An 18,630-nucleotide genomic window follows, 5' to 3' on the forward strand; every position below is an offset into this window, starting at 1 on the left:
TTTCAAAATTTGAGGGGGTGGATTCATGTCTGACATTTCCTCATTTAGGTGCTCCATTTCGTGACAAAGGTCAGATCACGTTGGTCAGGCAGGGAGAGCAGGCATCTCTGAAATGGACTGGGGAGGAGGGTGGCAGGGCACATCAGAGAGCCAAAGTATGTCAAGCACATTTTCACCCCAAATTTTAAAAAGATACATAAAAATCCTATTTCCCAAAGAGCCTGCCATGGCACTATGTTAAAATCAGGGCAAAAGGCACACTGAGCATTTAGAGTTTTAAATCAGGACTATCAGCTGTAGATAGTGCTTTTCTGTACGAAACAGAACTTCAAAAGGGTAGATTCATATTCCTTTAAATGGAACCTATTACTAGAAGCTATTTATTTCCTGAATTCATGGTGCCACGGAACGCCATTTACCACCTCAGCCTGGCTTCTTCAGTTACATAAGGGGAGGTAAAAAGTTTACAAATATCTGACGAGGACAAATACAAAACTTCAACTTGGAAATTAAAAATGAAATTTGGCAATCAACGGCCTGATTAAGTTGGTTGTTCAAAGGATAAACCATCAGAACCATGTGCTAATTATCACATACAAGAAAACAGACAGCTGTGGTTAATCACAATAGACAGATAATGATGGCTTTCTAGGAAAGACAAAAGGTAACTGAAATGACGAGAGAAAACAGTGGTTAATTTGCGGCCAGTTCCGTTTGAACGTTAGAGTCCTATGAAGTTTTCCAAAGTGGGAAAGAAGAGCAGCAGTAAGAAGCAAAGGAGGCAAGAAAGCAATCATTTAACAGGAGCTGTGTTGCAGCTCCTTCTGTGGACTGCCTTTCTACTTACATATGCACCTGCTCCTAAGGTTGACAAGCCCACAATAAGGACAAAAACAGAACTATCGCCTTTGCCCCCAGGTACACCAGAGCTAGCCATTTGTCTGCTCATCTGTAGTTTTAAGGGAATATTCCATCGCTGCAACAAGTTGCCTGAGGAACACAATTTTTTAAACAAAACACAAAGAATTGTCAATACACAGTAACGTTTTACGGCATAGCAATTAAAGTCAAGTAAATCTGACATTTATTGGAGAGCCCAACACCCCCAGTGAATTATTTTGTGCTAAAAAGAATCAACTGCACTAAGTCTGAAATCCCACCTCCCATCATGCAACAGCGGAAAATGGAACTGCTACGTTATTCGGTCTTGGGAATAAGTGTTCAAATGCCCATCCTGGCCCCCGATGTTGAATACGGTACTGTTCAGAGTGTTGCAGGAGGGGGACTTCTGGCACAGTTTGTCCATACTGTTGTCACACTAACTGCGTTTGCACATGCCGGGCGTGAGCAGGGCTGCAGCACAGTTCCCCTGCAAGCAATGAGTATTTCTGAAAACTCCGGCCTGGGAGGCCAACAACTGAGCCACAGACTTGCTGTTTTCACAATGAGCTGCATACCAGACTCAGCAGAGGCCCCTGTAGCAGGGGTGCTGAAAGCTACTGAACCAAACTGCCTCCCCATATACGTCCGTGTAGCCACAATCAACTGCATTCGTGCACTCCGATGTACAGAAATGTTTGCTGCCTTTGCAATCTCAAAGCTCCATCCCGTTAATTTATGACCAGCGTCTGTTTCCCCAGGCCAGCTGTTTCCAGAGTGGCCGTTCGTGCCATTCAGTGTGTTTCTGGGTTTTGAGAATGAGATTATCTTTATGCCTTCACACTGCACACGCAGAGCACACGGGGCCTGGCAAACTGCCAGTCCTATTTATAAATACCCAGCAGCCCCCCCTCCCCCCGATTCCTAGTGACAGCCGCACTTCCCAGCCCAGAGAACATGCCAGAGCAGAACAGAACAGAACACTGCTGCGGTGCTGTCCAGACCCCCCCCCTCGCTGTTCAGCGGACACACAGCTTTTCCCCCTTTGCCTCAGCGTTCAGGCCAGACAAAGGCCGACTATAACCATTAGGATATTTCTCTAATCTAGTGACTAAACCCCTGCATTCCTTCCATGCCCCTCCAGCATATCCAACAGGCACTGCATCTGCCGTGCCGGTGGAGTGTTCCTTCGTGGCCTTGAGGTGGCCAGTGTAAGCATCGTGAGCCAGGGAGCAAAGAGCAGTCCCGCAAACTCACTACTGGCACTTCAACACTGCCCCGGGCAAGGCACCAGGTGGGAAAGAAGGCCCCTGCTGGCAGCTTTCTGAGCATCACACACCTGCCAGACCAGCTCACTCCGGCATCGGTGAAGTGTCCCTGGTGACTGACCAAGCTTGCTAAAGCACAGGAAATGAACCCTTTCTGTTGATGTCTCTGTTGCAAGTGGCTTGTGCCATACTAGGGATACGAGTGTGGTCTATCGCCCGCCCCCAGCTTGTGCCACACTAGGGATACGAGTGTGGTCCATCGCCCACCCCCAGCTTGTGCCACACTAGGGATACGAGTGTGGTCCATCGCCCGCCCCCAGCTTGTGCCACACTAGGGATACGAGTGTGGTCTATCGCCCGCCCCCAGCTTGTGCCACACTAGGGATACGAGTGTGGTCTATCGCCCGTCCCCAGCTTGTGCCACACTAGGGATACGAGTGTGGTCTATCGCCCGTCCCCAGCTTGTGCCACACTAGGGATACGAGTGTGGTCTATCGCCCGTCCCCAGCTTGTGCCACACTAGGGATACGAGTGTGGTCTATCGCCCGTCCCCAGCTTGTGCCACACTAGGGATACGAGTGTGGTCTATCGCCCGTCCCCAGCTTGTGCCACACTAGGGATACGAGTGTGGTCTATCGCCCGCCCCCAGCTTGTGCCACACTAGGGATACGAGTGTGGTCTATCGCCCGTCCCCAGCTTGTGCCACACTAGGGATACGAGTGTGGTCTATCGCCCGCCCCCAGCTTGTGCCATACTAGGGATACGAGTGTGGTCTATCGCCCACCCCCAGCTTGTGCCACACTAGGGATACGAGTGTGGTCTATCGCCCGTCCCCAGCTTGTGCCACACTAGGGATATGAGTGTGGTCTATCGCCCGTCCCCAGCTTGTGCCACACTAGGGATACGAGTGTGGTCTATCGCCCGCCCCCAGCTTGTGCCACACTAGGGATACGAGTGTGGTCTATCGCCCACCCCCAGCTTGTGCCACACTAGGGATACGAGTGTGGTCTATCGCCCGTCCCCAGCTTGGGAATCCCTCCCTACCTCGCCACGGGGAGAGGCAGTCCTGAGCAGCAGGAGACCCTTCATGGCCTCCGCTGTGGATTTTCCAACTCCAAACTGATTTCCCACTCTCTGGTGGAAATCCAGCACTGTTTCCAGAATACAATCACCACTCTCGCCTGCCAGTCAATGCAGCTCTCGATCTGGGGCCGGTTCAGCGCACAGATCCCACCACTGCAGCCTTTTGCCTCCCAAAGCGCTGCAGGCCCTGCTCATCTTCCCAAACCTGCAGTACGATGCGATCCCAATGGTCTGTGCTTTTTGCTTGGGCCCAGAAGCGATGCTCTGCTGTCTGCAGCTGCTCTGTGAATGCCACCCACAAGCCTGAATTGATTTCTGCTACCTTCCTTAGCAAACTGTCCTTGAAGAAATCCTCACGTCCCCCATTGCTGCAGTGCCTCCTGCAGGTCTGCAGCTGTGGGAGAATCCTGCCTCCTGTGTTTGCAACGTTCATGAGACAAGCACTGAGCTCTGTGGGCTCCATGCTTTGATCAGGCAGGGCAGACCCTGGAAGTGCTGTGTGAGTTGGTGGGATTTTTTTTTTTTTAAAAGACAAACAATAGGCAATGGATGGCATTCTGGGATGGAGAAAAGTGACCCCCTCCCAGCTCTCCAGGGTCCTTGTCTAACTCATTTCTACTCCCCCCACACTGCAAAAAGTTCCCAAAAGGGACTACACTCCAGACTGCGACATGTGGCAGGCTACGGTCCCTACCTCCCATGCATCATACTTTGCAGCAACACAAACACTCCTGGGAGCATGTACAGAGCAGATGCAAACAGCCAAGTCTGCACTCGCACGAGCAACACACAAACGTGGGTCGCTGCACGCCACAGTAACTTGCGTCAAGCTCAGTTCATGCGTAGCCATGTCTTGAGACAGCAATTGGTGCCTGAGACCCAAGGCAAGGAGAAGTTACTAAGCCCGATCAGCAAAAAGGACCTGGTCTTCACCAGAACGCTTGCCTATCGGCCCCCACTATTGACAACCCTAGTGAGGTCAGATGAGTGATCTCAATAAGCATGCACACGCGGGCTGCGCACCAAAAGTCACTGGCATCTGAACTATTGTCATGCTAATCTGTGCTCTGCTTCCACTAGCCCATCATATGGCTACCACTGGCCACAGCAATGGTGGGAAACCTTAGAAACTCCCTCACTGCAGGAACTGGTGCTGGTGAGTGAACAGTTACTGCTTGCTTGCAGCAGGCTGGACCAAACCCCAGGCTACCTTCTCTACAGCAGACTTGAGTACTGCAAGCAAAGGTCATTACAAGCAAGAACTCGGCACACTCCCTACAGACACTGATGCTGGACGCTGTGGATTACCCCAGCCTAAAGCCGCATGAAAACAACTCCAAACAGAAGACAAAAATGACACTGTCTACTAGGGATGTGTTTTGTTAGTCTATGAAGTGCTACCAGACCATTTGCTTGCTAGTAGGGATGTGAAAATACATTTTAAAATGTAACCATGTAACCGCTAAAAATTGTTTTATACTGCAGAGCCCGCAGTGAAGTCTCCAGAGCTGGCAGTCCCTACCGCCGGGGGGCAGTTAATTGCAACTGGTAGGTAAGTTAATTGCAACTTCTAGCAGTTAATTGCAACTGGTAGGCCTCACCCATTAAGTATGAGACTTACTGGTTAACCTTTTACATCCCTACTGTCGAGAGCAGTGATCACCAACCAGTAGATCAGGATCCACCAGTAGACCCTGGAGCCTCTGACAGGAGATCCTGACTGGCTTGGCCAAGAGGTTACCAAGTGTTAGTACTTCAGGTGCCCCTTCCCCAATAGCCATGCTGCTCCTGCCCCTACGAGAGCCTCCTGCTTGCAGTGCAGGATGGGGGGAGGCAAAAGAGTGGGACCACTGATGTCAGGGTATCCCTCTCCCCCCACCCTTGTACCCCATCTCCAGAGTGAGCAGGGCGGGGCCTTGGAGACGGAGTGGGAAAGAAGTTGGAACAAGGGTATTTGGGTTTGAGGTAGATCCTGGATTGACAAACTCGAAAAGGGATCTTGTGCTTAGAAAGGTTAAAGACCCCTGGCCTAGAGTGAAGGGGGACGATTGTTAGGACTAAATGGCAATTTCCCTCATTCTGGTGAGACAAACAGCTACAGTCCCACATAAGGGGACTGCAGGAACTTCCTTCATCTCAGAGGGGCAGTCCACAGCAGAGAGACAAGGAGCTTGTCGCCCTGGCAGGGCAGTCACTGTTAACTCAGAAAGTTTGCTGTTGGGGCATAGGGATGGAGGGAGAGACCAACTTGATTAATTCAATCAACTTGCTCAAGGTCAGAGCATGAGAATTCAGTTATTCAGAACTGTGCCTGGTGATCCCCTTCACCTGTCTGGTTTCTGCCTGTGTCCCCCATTACATGCTGTACTAGCACAATTTTACAGTTGAAGTCAAGGGAAGCAACATGTGCTAATGACCTCTAGGGACGCTGAGGCCAGATTTTCACACTACAATCACTTGTTGAAACTTTAGCTGCATCTGGAGAGGCCTGACTGTGCAACAGAGGTGAATGGAGACGAGAGAAAAACAGAGACAAGAGGGTGTTTGGGAAGGTCAACCAATATCCTGTGAATTAAACATAATAGATACGTTCCATATTGAATTTGAAATATATTAAATGCAAAACATGGTATTCATGCCATACCACAGTTGCACAAGATACTATCAGGAAATGCAAATGCTAACTTGGACACATAATTAATACAGTATGTTTTTCATAGTCTGCACTTCTAGGAACTTAAGATATTTCACCAGAGTGAAAGAGAAAATACTCAAATGTAACTCATGAACAACAGTGGAATGCTGTTAACATTACATTACCACACTTTCCCTTTAATCTTACAAAGCTTGGACATTAATTTTATCCACAGCTACTAAGCTGGCAACATTTCCAATCTGTGCAGACTTCACAAGCCACATCATAAGCTCCTGGAACCAATCGTGCATAAACCTAACTAACCATGAACTTGCCAATAACGCCTCCTGACGTGCACAAATTGTCATTTTTTACTTCTCAAGGAGGACGACGTGTATGACCAGTTTAAATCTTCAGCCATTTTTCATACAGCTCTTTTTAAAAGTGGCTAGATTTTCTTAACACAGGAAAAATATGTTTCAAGATCAACTGAATAAGTTGCTTCAATTTATGAAAAAACCACTTTTAGGTAGAGATCAACACGTAAAATTTAGGAAATAAGAATTTTCCACAAATGTGTAAGCATGAAAAATATGGAAGTAGAAAGGAAACAGTGACCAGTATAAATAGTAGCAACTTTCAAGGTCATAAGCTGCTAGATTTTCCAATGGCCTTCCAAGGTCGTTACTACACTCCTGCTGACAGCAAGGCACTGACCCATTGGGATTTATTTTACTTGGCTACCTCTAGAACCCATCTTACATGTCACACAGTGACTATCCAAACAACAGTGACTATCCAAACAGGAGTCTGAATAATTGAATTAGCTGACAAGGTAGTCCAGGAAAAAATTGCCAGCTAACAGTTTGTCACTACTACATTCAAACACAGCAATAGTCTGTATACAAGGCCTAGAAGAATGCAGCACGTCTAATGTGTCGCAAGACTTTCTACGAGCACAATTCACATTTCTCTAAAAGCTGCCATGCCAAGAACAGCCCTTCCAGTGACCAATTCCAGAAGTGAGAATCTGCTTCTTCCAGGAAAGGAAAAACTAGGCTCAGGACAATTAAGATTCATCTCTACAGACATCAGAGGAACCACTATGCACATTAGGCATCTAATATCAGAGCACACAACTCTGCCTGGTAGCTCCTACCCTCCAATTTATGAAGAAATTTGTTTCAGAGCTTCCTGCTTCTCTGGTCTTTCAATTACATTCACAGGGACACCAACCTTCCTGACCAAGCTCTCACATTAGAGCAAGGGGACATTCAAACACATCAGAAGGTGCCAAATTCAAAATGGACAACAGGAATTACCTTTTCCCACATCCGCTGTGGAACCCACTGCCATAGGATATTGTTTAAGACAAGAATTTATCAAGGCTCAAAAAAGAATTGGAAATTTATAAAGATAACATCTCTTGGGGCATGTCTACACAGCAGGGATAAAGCTGAAATAAGCTAGTCAACTTCAGCTACGATAACTGCGTAGGTTAAGTCAAAATAGCCTAATTTGGCTTTTGGCACTATATACTAGCAGGAAGTCCAAGGAACAGCACTACTCTTCTGACTTCCCTTACTCCTCATAAAATGAGGGTTACAAGAGTTGGAGTAAAAAGTCCTCCAGCTCGACATTATGTCGAAATAACTGCTTGTAGTGTAGACATGGACTATGTTATTCTGGAATAATTGTTATCTACACTAGGCAGGAGGTCTAGGTTGAATATTAGGAAAAACTCTTTCCCTAGGAGGGTAGTGAAGCACTGGGATGGGTTCCCTGGGGAGTGGGTAGAATCACCATTCCTAGATATTTTTAAGTCCCACCTTGTCAAAGCCCTGGCTGGGTTGATTTAGTTACCGTTGGTCCTGCTTTGGGAAGGCAGCTGGACTCGATGACTTCCTGAGGTCTCTTTCAGCCCTAGGATTCTATGATTCTACTAGGGTGCTCGGGACTGCAGAGTGTGTCGTATCTGAACCAATACTGACAACTGCAGAAAGCATTTACAAGACTTAGGTAAGGCTTGAGACCAAAAGTTTCCTATTAATATTAAATCCCAAATAAGGACTTTCAACTTTAGCTCCTTTGTTGGAAAAAAGGAATGTGTGCTTGGGAGTCCAGCTACTAACCCCAAAATGACACCCTCTTTATAAAAATCCCACACATCTGAACAAGCCAAACATCTGGGAAGTTAACATTTAAGGGATCCACTTCTCCAGTCTTCTGTGATGACTCACTACTATCGAACACAATTTACACCAGGTACCCACGAGTACTCATAAGTTGTTTTCTTCTCCAGTGGAAATCAGCTGCTACATCTATGTTTATTCAATAGGTAGTAAATATTTCAGAGCCAGAGTCTCAGGTACATTAATACATCCAAGTTCCATACTTATTCTTAGTGTGATGTATTGGTGGAATAGAGTGGAAACATAATGATAAACCCATGGCATCATAAGATTGGATGACTGTATGATGTTGAAGGTTTATGTAATTGTGGGTACAGCTTGCAAGTATGTATTTGAACTCCATTAATATAACGTGTAGCAACTAACAATGCAAGTTTTGTAGCGAGTGCTGTTGCACTATGTCTCTGCTATGCAATGGAAATAGAGTCTGAATAAGAAACAGGATTCTATGAATTCCTAGACAATTGTCATTTTGACCTTTGCACATATATTTTCGCTAGTTTTAGAGACAGTTAAAAATGGTGGGTGGGTAGTGTAAAACATGTATGTGTGGGGGAGGGGAGAGGGGAGAATCAGTTAACAAGTTCCAGAATTTTTAAATTTTTGGTTTTTCCAACGGTGCCACATTTTGGCCAGTTTTTTTCTGGAAGGAAGGTATTTAGCTGAAGTCCACTGGCACACACTTTCAATGTTAACTTATTAAAAGTAACTTTGTTGGGAAAATCAATCTGTTTTTAAATGAGAGCCAATGGTTTAACTTGGGTTGGCATACAAGGCCTTTGGGGACCCTCACCCCACCCATCGATTATAGAAAGCTCAAAGCCCTCCAGAGGGCTTAACAAATGTGTGGAACAGGAGTTATACCTGGAAGGGACTCCTAGATTTGCCCCACATCGCCAAACCATGACTACCATGGATTTCCTGCCATCTCCTCCTGAACACGACCCCTCTGCATTTGCCGCACCAGTGCCATTCCCATTTGCCTTGCTCCACATCCCTTCACCACCTGGAATCAGTTGTAACCTTTTTTACAGTGTCATGTGAATGTGGCCCAGGCTGCGACAGTGGGTCACAGGAAAGAGGAGGAAAATCGAAGAAGAAACCCTTAACTCCTGCATCCTGCACACGGTACAGAGTAGGGATGTAAGTGACTAGTCAGAAAAAGGCAGTGGGGGAGGAGGAGCAGAGGGGGTGCAGGGAGGAGCCTGCTTAAGGGTCAGTTCCCTCCAGCTCCATGGGAGGGGCACAGCAGCAGCATTCCACCCTTGAAATGTACAGGAGTCCCTGCTGGGCTCTTGTACATTTCACAGTGGAAGCGCTGCATGGAGCTTGGGGCCAGCAGATGCCCCAGGCTCTATGCAGTATTTCAGTCATGGACAGGAAAGCTGCACAAGGGACTTCGTTCACTGCTCCCATGCTCTGAAAGCTCAATACACATCCTTAAACAGCCCTCACACTGAGATATCCCTACCTCAAAGATGAACACAGTCGTTCTAAGAATCCAGCTGATGGTGCCACCAAAGCTATTCCTCGCCACCCACATTCTTATGCAAAAGATCACAGAACTGGGTAAAACCCAGCACAGCTAAGAACCCCTAACTTTACCAGCAAGCCCCACTGGTTTTAGTTCTGTCCTAGACTCAAAGCCTGTGACTCACATGCAGATAACTGTTTGAGAACTCACACCCCATTTCTCTTCCACTAGCAGGTACTCAACTCCAAAGACATTCAGCAGGCAAGGCAACAGTGATCTCACCCAGACTGTTACTTCACACCTAGAAATCTTGGCATTCACATCTATTCATCATCCTGAGCCCAGGTGGCTGGCGGCAATGAGAACTAGCATTCAGGCAAACTAACGGTCCAGCTAGCCCAACAGCTGGTCTCCCACACAGCCCAGTACCAGAGGTTCAAGGGCAGTGCACAGAACAAGCAGCTGGATTGATCCAACCCCACTTCCCCTCCCAGCTGCAGCAAAGTCAGGATCCCTCATCCCCTGGCTACCAAGCACGGAGGAACCCATCCACCATGGACTTGTCTACTGCCTTGGCTGTCCCTGCAACCCCCCATTCTCCTTGGTGCCCAGCAACGCCTGGCTCAGCGAGCAGCTCTCGGATCCAATGGGCGGACACTGGCCCGGCTTTCACAAACCCCTTCCCCGAAGCCCCAGGATTGCGGCATAGCAGCAGCCCTAGAACAGCCCGGGCTCTGTGACAGGTGGCGACCAGCTCCCGCGAGGAATGGGAGGGTGGGGGGAGACGACTCCCGGGGGCAAAGGGCGAGCCAGGGACCCGGGACGGGGGGGGGGGTGTTTCCCGGGGGCAATGGGTGAGCCAGGGACCCGGGGCGGGGGGGGGGGGGGGGAGTTCCCGGGGGAAGGGACGAGCCGGGGACCCGGGGAGGCGGTCCCCGGGGGAAGGGGCGAGCCGGGGCCCCGGAACAGGCGGGGGGGGGTTCCCGGGGGAAGGGGCGAGCCGGGGCCCCGGGACAGGCGGGGGGGGGGGGTTCCCGGGGGAAGGGGCGAGCCGGGGCCTCGGGACGGGCGGGGGGGGGGGTTCCCGGGGGAAGGGGCGAGCCGGGGCCCCGGGACGGGCGGGGGGGGGGTTTCCCGGGGGAAGGGGCGAGCCGGGGCCCCGGGACGGGCGGGGGGGGGGGTTTCCCGGGGGAAGGGGCGAGCCGGGGCCCCGGGACGGGCGGGGGGGGGGGTTCCCGGGGGAAGGGGCGAGCCGGGGCCCCGGGACGGGCGGGGGGGGGGGGGTTCCCGGGGGAAGGGGCGAGCCGGGGCCCCGGGACGGGCGGGGGGGGGGGGTTCCCGGGGGAAGGGGCGAGCCGGGGCCCCGGGACGGGCGGGGGGGGGGGGTTCCCGGGGGAAGGGGCGAGCCGGGGCCCCGGGACGGGCGGGGGGGGGGTTCCCGGGGGAAGGGGCGAGCCGGGGCCCCGGGACGGGCGGGGGGGGGGTTCCCGGGGGAAGGGGCGAGCCGGGGCCCCGGGACGGGCGGGGGGGGGGTTCCCGGGGGAAGGGGCGAGCCGGGGCCCCGGGACGGGCGGGGGGGGGGGGTTCCCGGGGGAAGGGACGAGCCGGGGCCCCGGGACGGGCGGGGGGGGGTTCCCGGGGGGAAGGGGCCCGGTCGGGGGGCGAGGGGCGGGGCCCGGGGGGGCGGGGGGGGGTTCCCGGGGGAAGGGGCCCGGTCGGGGGGCGAGGGGCGGGGCCCGGGGGCCGTTCGCCCCGACCCACCTGCCGCCGCCCGGCCCCGCGGCCTGGGGCTGAGGGAGCGCAGGCCCCGCGCCAGCGGCCCCGCCCGGCAGCCGAACATGTCTGCAGCGCGCCGGCCTCCGCTCCGCGCCCTCGCTCGCGCTGCCCTCGGCCCTCCCGCCGCGCATGCGCCGCCCGCCGCGCCCCATTGGCGGCTCCCACCGCGCAGCCGCAGGCGCACGCGCAGCGAGCGCCTCTCGCCGCCGTCGCCATGGTGCGGCCGCCGGCTCTGGCCATGCGGCTGCTCCCGGCGCGCGGCCCGCTCCGCCCCCCGCCCCGGGCCCCCCCCTCGCGGCGCGGCTCCGGGCCCGGCCGCCGCTGGCTGCTCTCCACCCCCATCTTCTACGTCAACGGGCCGCCGCACGTGGGGCACCTCTACTCCGCGCTGCTGGCCGACGCGCTGCACCGCCTCAGGGGCCTGCGGCCGGGCGCGGGCCGCCTCGCCACGGGTCGGTGGGGGGACAGGAAGGGGGCGGGGGGGGAGGAATGGAGCAGTCGCTGGGGGGCAGTGGGTGAGGGGAGGGGAGGGGAGGGAGGGAGGGATGGGGCGGTCTCTGAGGGGGTAGTGGGGGAGGGGGCGGTCGCTGAGGGGGGTAGTGGGGGAGGGGAGGGATGGGGCGGTCTCTGAGGGGGGTAGTGGGGGAGGGGGCGGTCTCTGAGGGGGGTAGTGGGGGAGGGGGCGGTCTCTGAGGGGGGTAGTGGGGGAGGGGAGGGATGGGGCGGTCTCTGAGGGGGTAGTGGGGGAGGGGGCGGTCGCTGAGGGGGTAGTGGGGGAGGGGAGGGATGGGGCGGTCTCTGAGGGGGTAGTGGGGGAGGGGGCGGTCGCTGAGGGGGTAGTGGGGGAGGGGAGGGATCGGGCGGTCTCTGAGGGGGGTAGTGGGGGAGGGGGCGGTCGCTGAGGGGGTAGTGGGGGAGGGGAGGGATGGGGCGGTCTCTGAGGGGGTAGTGGGGGAGGGGGCGGTCGCTGAGGGGGTAGTGGGGGAGGGGAGGGATGGGGCGGTCTCTGAGGGGGGTAGTGGGGGAGGGGGCGGTCGCTGGGGGGGACAGGGGTCGGCTGGGGCTGGAGGAGGCGGGGGCAGCGTGCGGGGCTGGTTCCTGGCAGGTGCCCAGGGCAGCTGCTGCTCCGCTCCCAGGAGCTCCCGTCGCAGTTTTGGGGCTCAGGGTGCCCGCCCACCCTGCCCCAGTGCCGCCGAGCGTGGGAGTCTCCTGCTCCCAGAGCTGGCCCCAGCCTGGGAGTGGTTCCCTGCAGCGGCAGGACTTGGCGCTCCCATGCCCTGTCTCAGGCGGGCCCAGGGAGGCAGCACCTGCGACAGCCCCGTGCTCAGTGCCCCGCTTGGCCATTTCAGGAACCGACGAGCACGGGCTGAAGATCCAGCAAGCGGCGGCTGCGTCTGGGACGTCTCCCCCTGAGCACTGCGCTCACGTGTCCGGCCTCTTCCATGACCTCTTCTCCCGGGCCGCCGTCTCCTTCACCGACTTCATCCGCACCACCGAGCCACGCCACTGCCGGGCGGTGCAGCACTTCTGGACAGCACTACAGGGCCGCGGGATGCTCTACAAGGCCTTCTACGAGGGCTGGTACTGCACACCGGACGAGTGCTTCCTGAGCCAGGCCCAGGTCACTGAGCGCCCTGATGCGCAGGGCCACCCCTGCAAGGTCTCGCTAGAGAGTGGGCATCAGGTACTGCACTGAGCTGCGCTGCCCTCCTCCCTGCCCTGGGCACGCCTGGTGCCTTCCCTATCACCTCGTGTCTCAGCAAGTGAATGGGCAGCCACATTCTCTTCTGCCTTCTCCCCAGGGCTCAGGCCCTGTGCTCCCCGTAGGGGTGTTCACTGCTTCTTTGTGGTACAAAGACACACAAGCAGTTTCAAGAGAAGCTGGAATTTCAAACCTCATTTGCTTATAGGGTTAGATCCATTTGAAATTTGGCATGTCTATTCATGGACAGGAGCACAGTTAATGGTCTAAATTTGTAGTTACAGGGTTCTGACCACCTAGAACACTTTATAACACTGTTTTTAACACATCAGCCTTGTAACACACTCTGTGCACAAAACAGAAAAAAATAGCCACATGAATTCCATGTCACTCCATTGTACCTTTTGAGATCTAGCATTCAGCCTGAAGAAAAACCCTATAACTGTGAGATTAAAAATATAGTCACAAAATTCAAATCTCACACAATAGTGCAGTCTCTTTATGGTGAAAGCGCAGTTTACAAAGGTACAGCTATAGAGCCTACAAGCTGAAACAGAAAGAGGTATATGAATGTATTATATCTGGTGCACACATACTTTGCCAATGCCAGCTACAACAGTGCCATGTAAATGCCTGTTCTCACTCTTGGGTAACATCGTAAAGAACAAAGCTGTGGGTACCTGTTGTAGAACTGTTAGTGAAGGGTATGGGTTGTAATTAACTTTTCTCTCGCGCTCTCAGGTGCACTGGACCAAGGAGGAGAACTACATGTTCAAGCTGTCTGAATTTCAAGAGCCGTTAAGAAAGTGGCTTCAGGGGAATCGGCATGTCATCTCCCCTGAACCTTTCTACCAGCTGGTGCTCCGGTGGCTGGAAGAGGACCTGCCAGACCTGTCTGTCTCTCGGGAGAGAAGCCGATTACAGTGGGGTATCCCTGTCCCTGGTGACTCAACACAAACCATTTATGTGTGGGTAGATGCCCTGGTGAACTATCTGACTGTAGCTGGTTACCCTGACACACATCATGCCTGGTGGCCAGCTGCTCACCATGTTGTTGGCAAGGACATCCTCAAATTCCATGCCATCTACTGGCCAGCATTGCTCATGGCTGTGGGCCTGGATCCTCCGGAGCAGATCTACGTGCACTCCCACTGGACGGTCCGAGGGCAAAAGATGTCAAAAAGCCTGGGCAACGTGGTGGATCCAGTGGCGTGTTTCACACGGTACACAGTCGATGGCTTTAGGTACTTTCTGCTAAGGCAGGGTGTCCCTGAGCGAGACTGTGACTATTATGAGGAGAAAGTTATTAAGCTGCTGAATTCTGAACTCGCAGATGCCCTTGGAGGGCTTCTTAACCGTTGTACAGCTCATAACATCAACCCCAGTGGGACTTACCCACCCTTCTCAGAGTTGTGTTTTCGAAAGGACTCTGCCCTCATGCCTGGGGAAGCCTCAGGAAGGGCTGTGGCTGAGGACTACCAGCTGGTAGCATCAGTCGCCCACCTGCCCTCCCAGGTGACTCACTATTTTGAACACTTCCAAATATACAAGGCTTTAGAATCCATCACTGCATGTGTGAGGCAGACCAATGGCTTCTTCCAGAGACATGCACCCTGGAAACTCTGCCGAGAGAACCCTGCCGAGAAGCAATGGCTTGACACCATCCTTCATGTCACACTGGAATGTCTGCGGCTTTACGGGATTCTGCTGCAGCCAGTCATTCCAGCCACGGCAGACAAGTTACTTTCCAGGCTGGCTGTTCTGCCAGAGGAAAGGGCTCTCTCAGACGTGGCCTTTCTGCCTCGCTACCATGGGAAGCTGTGTCCCTTTGAGGGAAGACAGCTTGGCCCTGACACAGGGCCCTTGTTTCCCAGACTGGAAATGCCAAGAAGGCGTCAGTTGGAAACCAAGGGGCCGTAGACTTTTACAAATCACTGCTGAGAATAAAACCCTCAGGAACACGCAGGACCTGGGTCTCTGTTGAAGAACGTGTTGAAAAGGAGTCAGCAGGATCAGGCATCAGCTGGGTGCGTCTCATGCAGCCCCCTCCTGGCTGGGATGCCCTTTAGTAAACTGCGAGGCCTGACTACCTGAGTGCACAGGAGCCAGGCCTATGTGTGGGGGTGGGGGCTGAGTGGCTGCTGGCCTTTTCTAAATAATATATGGACTCTCAAAAGAGAACCCCGCCCCACTCTCACCTCCTTAGTTCCTTTTCTACCCTGTCTGCCTGGTTCACTAACAGCTGCCTGTCCCTGAGTGGCCTGTCCTCCTTTGGGATGAGACTACCCCTACTACCTAGAGCCCTGTGGGGGCGCTCAGACGTGCTGGCTGACTTAGAGGGGCAGGGATGGGGCAGTGAGGAGTACTGAGGTTGCTGCCCAACCTGGTAGCCAGTTCTGCACATAAGGCCCTGTGCTGGGCTCAGGGCCTTTGCCTGCTAGTGCCAGTGGGGATGGCTGCCAGAGGCGCTGCTGAGGGCTGGAGAATGTTAAGCCGCTTTTGTCCTCTCCTACAGTGGCCTCTATCTGTTGTCTCTGGGAGCTTCCTCCTGCCAAGGGGTTAGGGGTTGCAGCTGGCTTGTTACAGCTGAAGGGGGCGGACAGGTGGGGGCACATGCAGCATAGCTCTCTGAGTTGTGGGATGTGATGCTGTGGGGGGATGCAACTCATGAAACTACTCTGGGGCAATTGCTCATGTGCCAGGCAGGACTGTAGCGTGCTGTCCCTCCTGCTGTTTCTGTGCTCTGGGTGGGTGGCTAGGGTTGGAGGAACACTGGCTTCCAGTGCTGTCTGTGTGGATCATGCCTCTGCTCTTAGCCTTGGCCAGGCACTGTTACTCCTGGCAGACGCTATGGCTGCTAAGAACCAGTGGCCCAGCCAGAGGCCCAGATTGCACTTCGTGGCCCTCTCCTCCCGGTCCTGCGGGGGTGGCCAGAGCCTGGTTCCTCCCAGCTTGGTCACAGCCCTGCCTCCCAGGACAGCCCAGAGTGCATTCCCGCAGGGCTCTCCTGGAGCAATATGGCATGGCTCTGGCTTGCCCAGGAAGCACAGAGAACGCATCAGGCCGCGTGGCACATCCAGGCACTCGGAAAGCGGCCGTGAGCCAGCTCCGCACTCGTAGTTGGAGCAGGGGGAAGTGACCGCAACTGGTTACCAAACCCCAGCTGTACTTCTGGCAATGCCAGGCCCTTGGCTGCCATCCCCTCAGCCTGCCACATGCACTGGAACAGTGCCCGATGGACGGGGCCTGGGCATGTGAATGCTCGTGGGCTGGGGCAGTCATGGAAAGAATGGGGGGGGGGGTATTTGGCCCCTTTTCATGAGGGAGTTGGCTTGCTGCAGAGTGTCACAATTTGGGGACACCCTGCAGCTGTCTCTGGCTATCCAGCACTTAACTGTATTGGCACTTGGCTTGATGGCAGCAGCTTGCTTTGGGGGTGCAGGGACTTCTGCAGCCGGCCCTGCCTTCCACCCCCCTGGCAGCCACCCAGGAGCGGCAGCCAGCACGTATTGAAGAAAAGACAGAACTATGTGGCACTTTAAAAGACTAACAAGATGGTTTATTAGGTGTTAGTCTTTAAAGTGCCACATAGTTCTGTCTTTTGTTTCAGCTAGACCAGTCTAACGCGGCTGCGTCTCTGTCACTATTCAGCACGGACTGAAGACCTGGATCCACCTAGCCACCTGCGAAATGGCCTCTTCTCACAAGAGAAAGGGGGGCTGTGGGCAGGGTGCTTGAGGGGCTGCCTCCACCGACTCTCTCTCCCCATCCTGCAGTTGAGTGCTCACCTTAGGGCACCTGTTCTGGCTTTTGGGAAGAGGGGGACCCCTCATTGGCTGTCACAGGCATGGCCACACCGTAGCACCACCTGCTGGCTATGCCTGGATTTACAGTGCTTCCTACATTTCTGCTCACCAGTTTTCCATCTCTGGGAGAGTCACATGGCTCAGCCCTCAGGTAAAGTCCAGACCCAACAACAAAGGTCCCAAACCAACGAAAGGTTCTGCCATCCCACTTGGGCTTCTCTTCAGCCCACCTCTGAGCTTGGCCTCTCCTGGGAAGCACTGGGTCCTTCCAGACTACTTCCATAGGAGCCCAACTTGCTCCTTGTGCTTCCCGTCACAGCCTCCCTCCAGCCAACGAAGTGGGTTTTACCCACGAACGCTGAGGCCCAACAAATCTGCTAGTTTTTAAGGTGCCCCAGGACTCCTGTTTTTTTTTTGTTTTTTTTTTTTACAGAATTGAAGAGTGAGGGGATGGGATATAAAAATGCAGAGGATGGGTTCTTGTCCAGTGGAACACCTACCTCACTGTGCCCTACAAGCATATGCCAGTGCACCAGTAGCTGCTCTGTCCAGTCCTTATTGGGCTCATTGTATAACTAGACCCTTCTTGTACCTGCTGGTTAAGTGAACCCTTTGGCTCTCAGGGTAAGTCTACACTGCAGTGAAACCCACAGCGCTGAATCCCAGAGCTGGGGTTGATTGCAGGGGTGAGCAAGATGCGGCCCTGCAGCCCTCTCCTCCAGGACCTTCTGGCAGGAAGCAGCCATAAGCTGCTCAAAGCAACTGGCTGCTCCCTGTGCCTCTCTGTGTCAGGCTTCACGCTCCTCCCCTGCCTCCAACACAATCCCTCTGGGTGGCCCTTGCTGCACCCCCTTCCCCTGCAGGCACCAGTCACCCTGCTCTGGGACTTGTCTTGAAGTGGAGATGTAACCGTTCCTCCACCTTCAGGGTGTAACCTGGAGCCCAAATCTGCAATAAGCTCCCCTGGGGTGGCTAGAATCCTTCTCTCTGTATTTCCGTTGCACCCTGCCCAAGGGAGGGACTGGAAACTTCTAAATCCCTGGCTGTTGCTACTAACAAAGAATCCCTCAAAACATTTTCTCCTAGCCCCTTGCTAGATGCACTGGCTTTAGCAGCAGCATTTTCTGTGCTGCAGTCCCCCTGAGCCTGCTCTGAATGCGTTTCCAGTCCTGGCCAGGAGAATCCGCCTCCCAGCTGCAGCCATGACTACTAGCCAGGCTCTAGCTTGGTTTCCTTGACTACAGGGAAGGGTGTTGGAGCCATTCACTGAGCCAGGGTGGAGGGGGAAGGGCTGCAGCACAATCCGGCCAGCAGCGTTGGCAGTGCAGTGTGCATGCATTGCTCTGGGCAGTCACGCTAGGCCCTTGGGCAGCAGTCACAGCTCTGCTCTGCCAGTGCTAATAGCCAGCAGCTGCTGTGTCCCTCCCACCCCAACATACTGTGGAGGAGGGACTGGCTGGTGGGGAACGGAATAGGTGAGGGAGGGGTGAAGGAGCACTGTGGAGACCCCTGGGCACTAACGAAGGCCCCAGGATCCAAGATAGGGCAATGGAGGATGAAAGCACAGGTCTTGTCTGCGCTCAGCTTTGCCTCCTCTCCGGCCAGTCGTGCAGGCCGGCAAGGTCCCTGGGAGTCAACTCTGTCATGTCTGCGGTCACAGGGCCCTTAGAAGTTTTGGTGCTCCATGCAGCTCCCCATAGGGGGGACATGCTCCACTGCGGGGTCAGGAGCTGTAGGGGGCTGGCCCAGAGCTGCAGGGGCAGGGAGGAGACAGGCAGCCCCTCATGGGGCTGCAGTGGGAAACAGAGTAACCTC

At 54.2% G+C, this 18,630-nt stretch overlaps 2 protein-coding genes across 15 annotated transcripts in view; one reads left to right on the forward strand and one right to left on the reverse strand.

The window, feature by feature from the left end:
* AIFM1 (apoptosis inducing factor mitochondria associated 1) overlaps positions 1–11,450 on the reverse strand; it is a 30,360-nt gene extending 18,910 nt beyond the window's left edge. For 8 of the 14 annotated variants that reach the window (XM_075896634.1, XM_075896632.1, XM_075896627.1 and 5 more), the window contains exons 1-2: positions 11,293–11,450; positions 848–990 (exon numbers count right to left, since the gene is read on the reverse strand). In XM_075896634.1, the coding sequence (XP_075752749.1) occupies positions 848–990; positions 11,293–11,371 (222 nt within the window). In that variant the 5' untranslated portion in view covers positions 11,372–11,450. The remainder of the gene's footprint in view (positions 1–847; positions 991–11,292) is intronic. The other 6 variants (XM_075896638.1, XM_075896637.1, XM_075896629.1 and 3 more) reach the window with 1 other exon arrangement.
* Positions 11,451–11,501: 51 nt separating this feature from the next.
* Positions 11,502–14,975, forward strand: MARS2 (methionyl-tRNA synthetase 2, mitochondrial). Its single transcript, XM_075896639.1, has 3 exons — positions 11,502–11,759; positions 12,657–12,991; positions 13,751–14,975. The coding sequence occupies exons 1-3, from the start codon at positions 11,522–11,524 to the stop codon at positions 14,927–14,929; spliced, it is 1,752 nt and encodes a 583-aa protein (XP_075752754.1). The 5' UTR covers positions 11,502–11,521; the 3' UTR covers positions 14,930–14,975.
* The last annotated feature ends 3,655 nt before the right edge of the window (positions 14,976–18,630 follow it).

The sequence above is a fragment of the Pelodiscus sinensis genome, chromosome 13 (genome assembly GCF_049634645.1).
Source record: "Pelodiscus sinensis isolate JC-2024 chromosome 13, ASM4963464v1, whole genome shotgun sequence".
Classification (NCBI taxonomy): Eukaryota; Metazoa; Chordata; order Testudines; family Trionychidae; genus Pelodiscus; species Pelodiscus sinensis.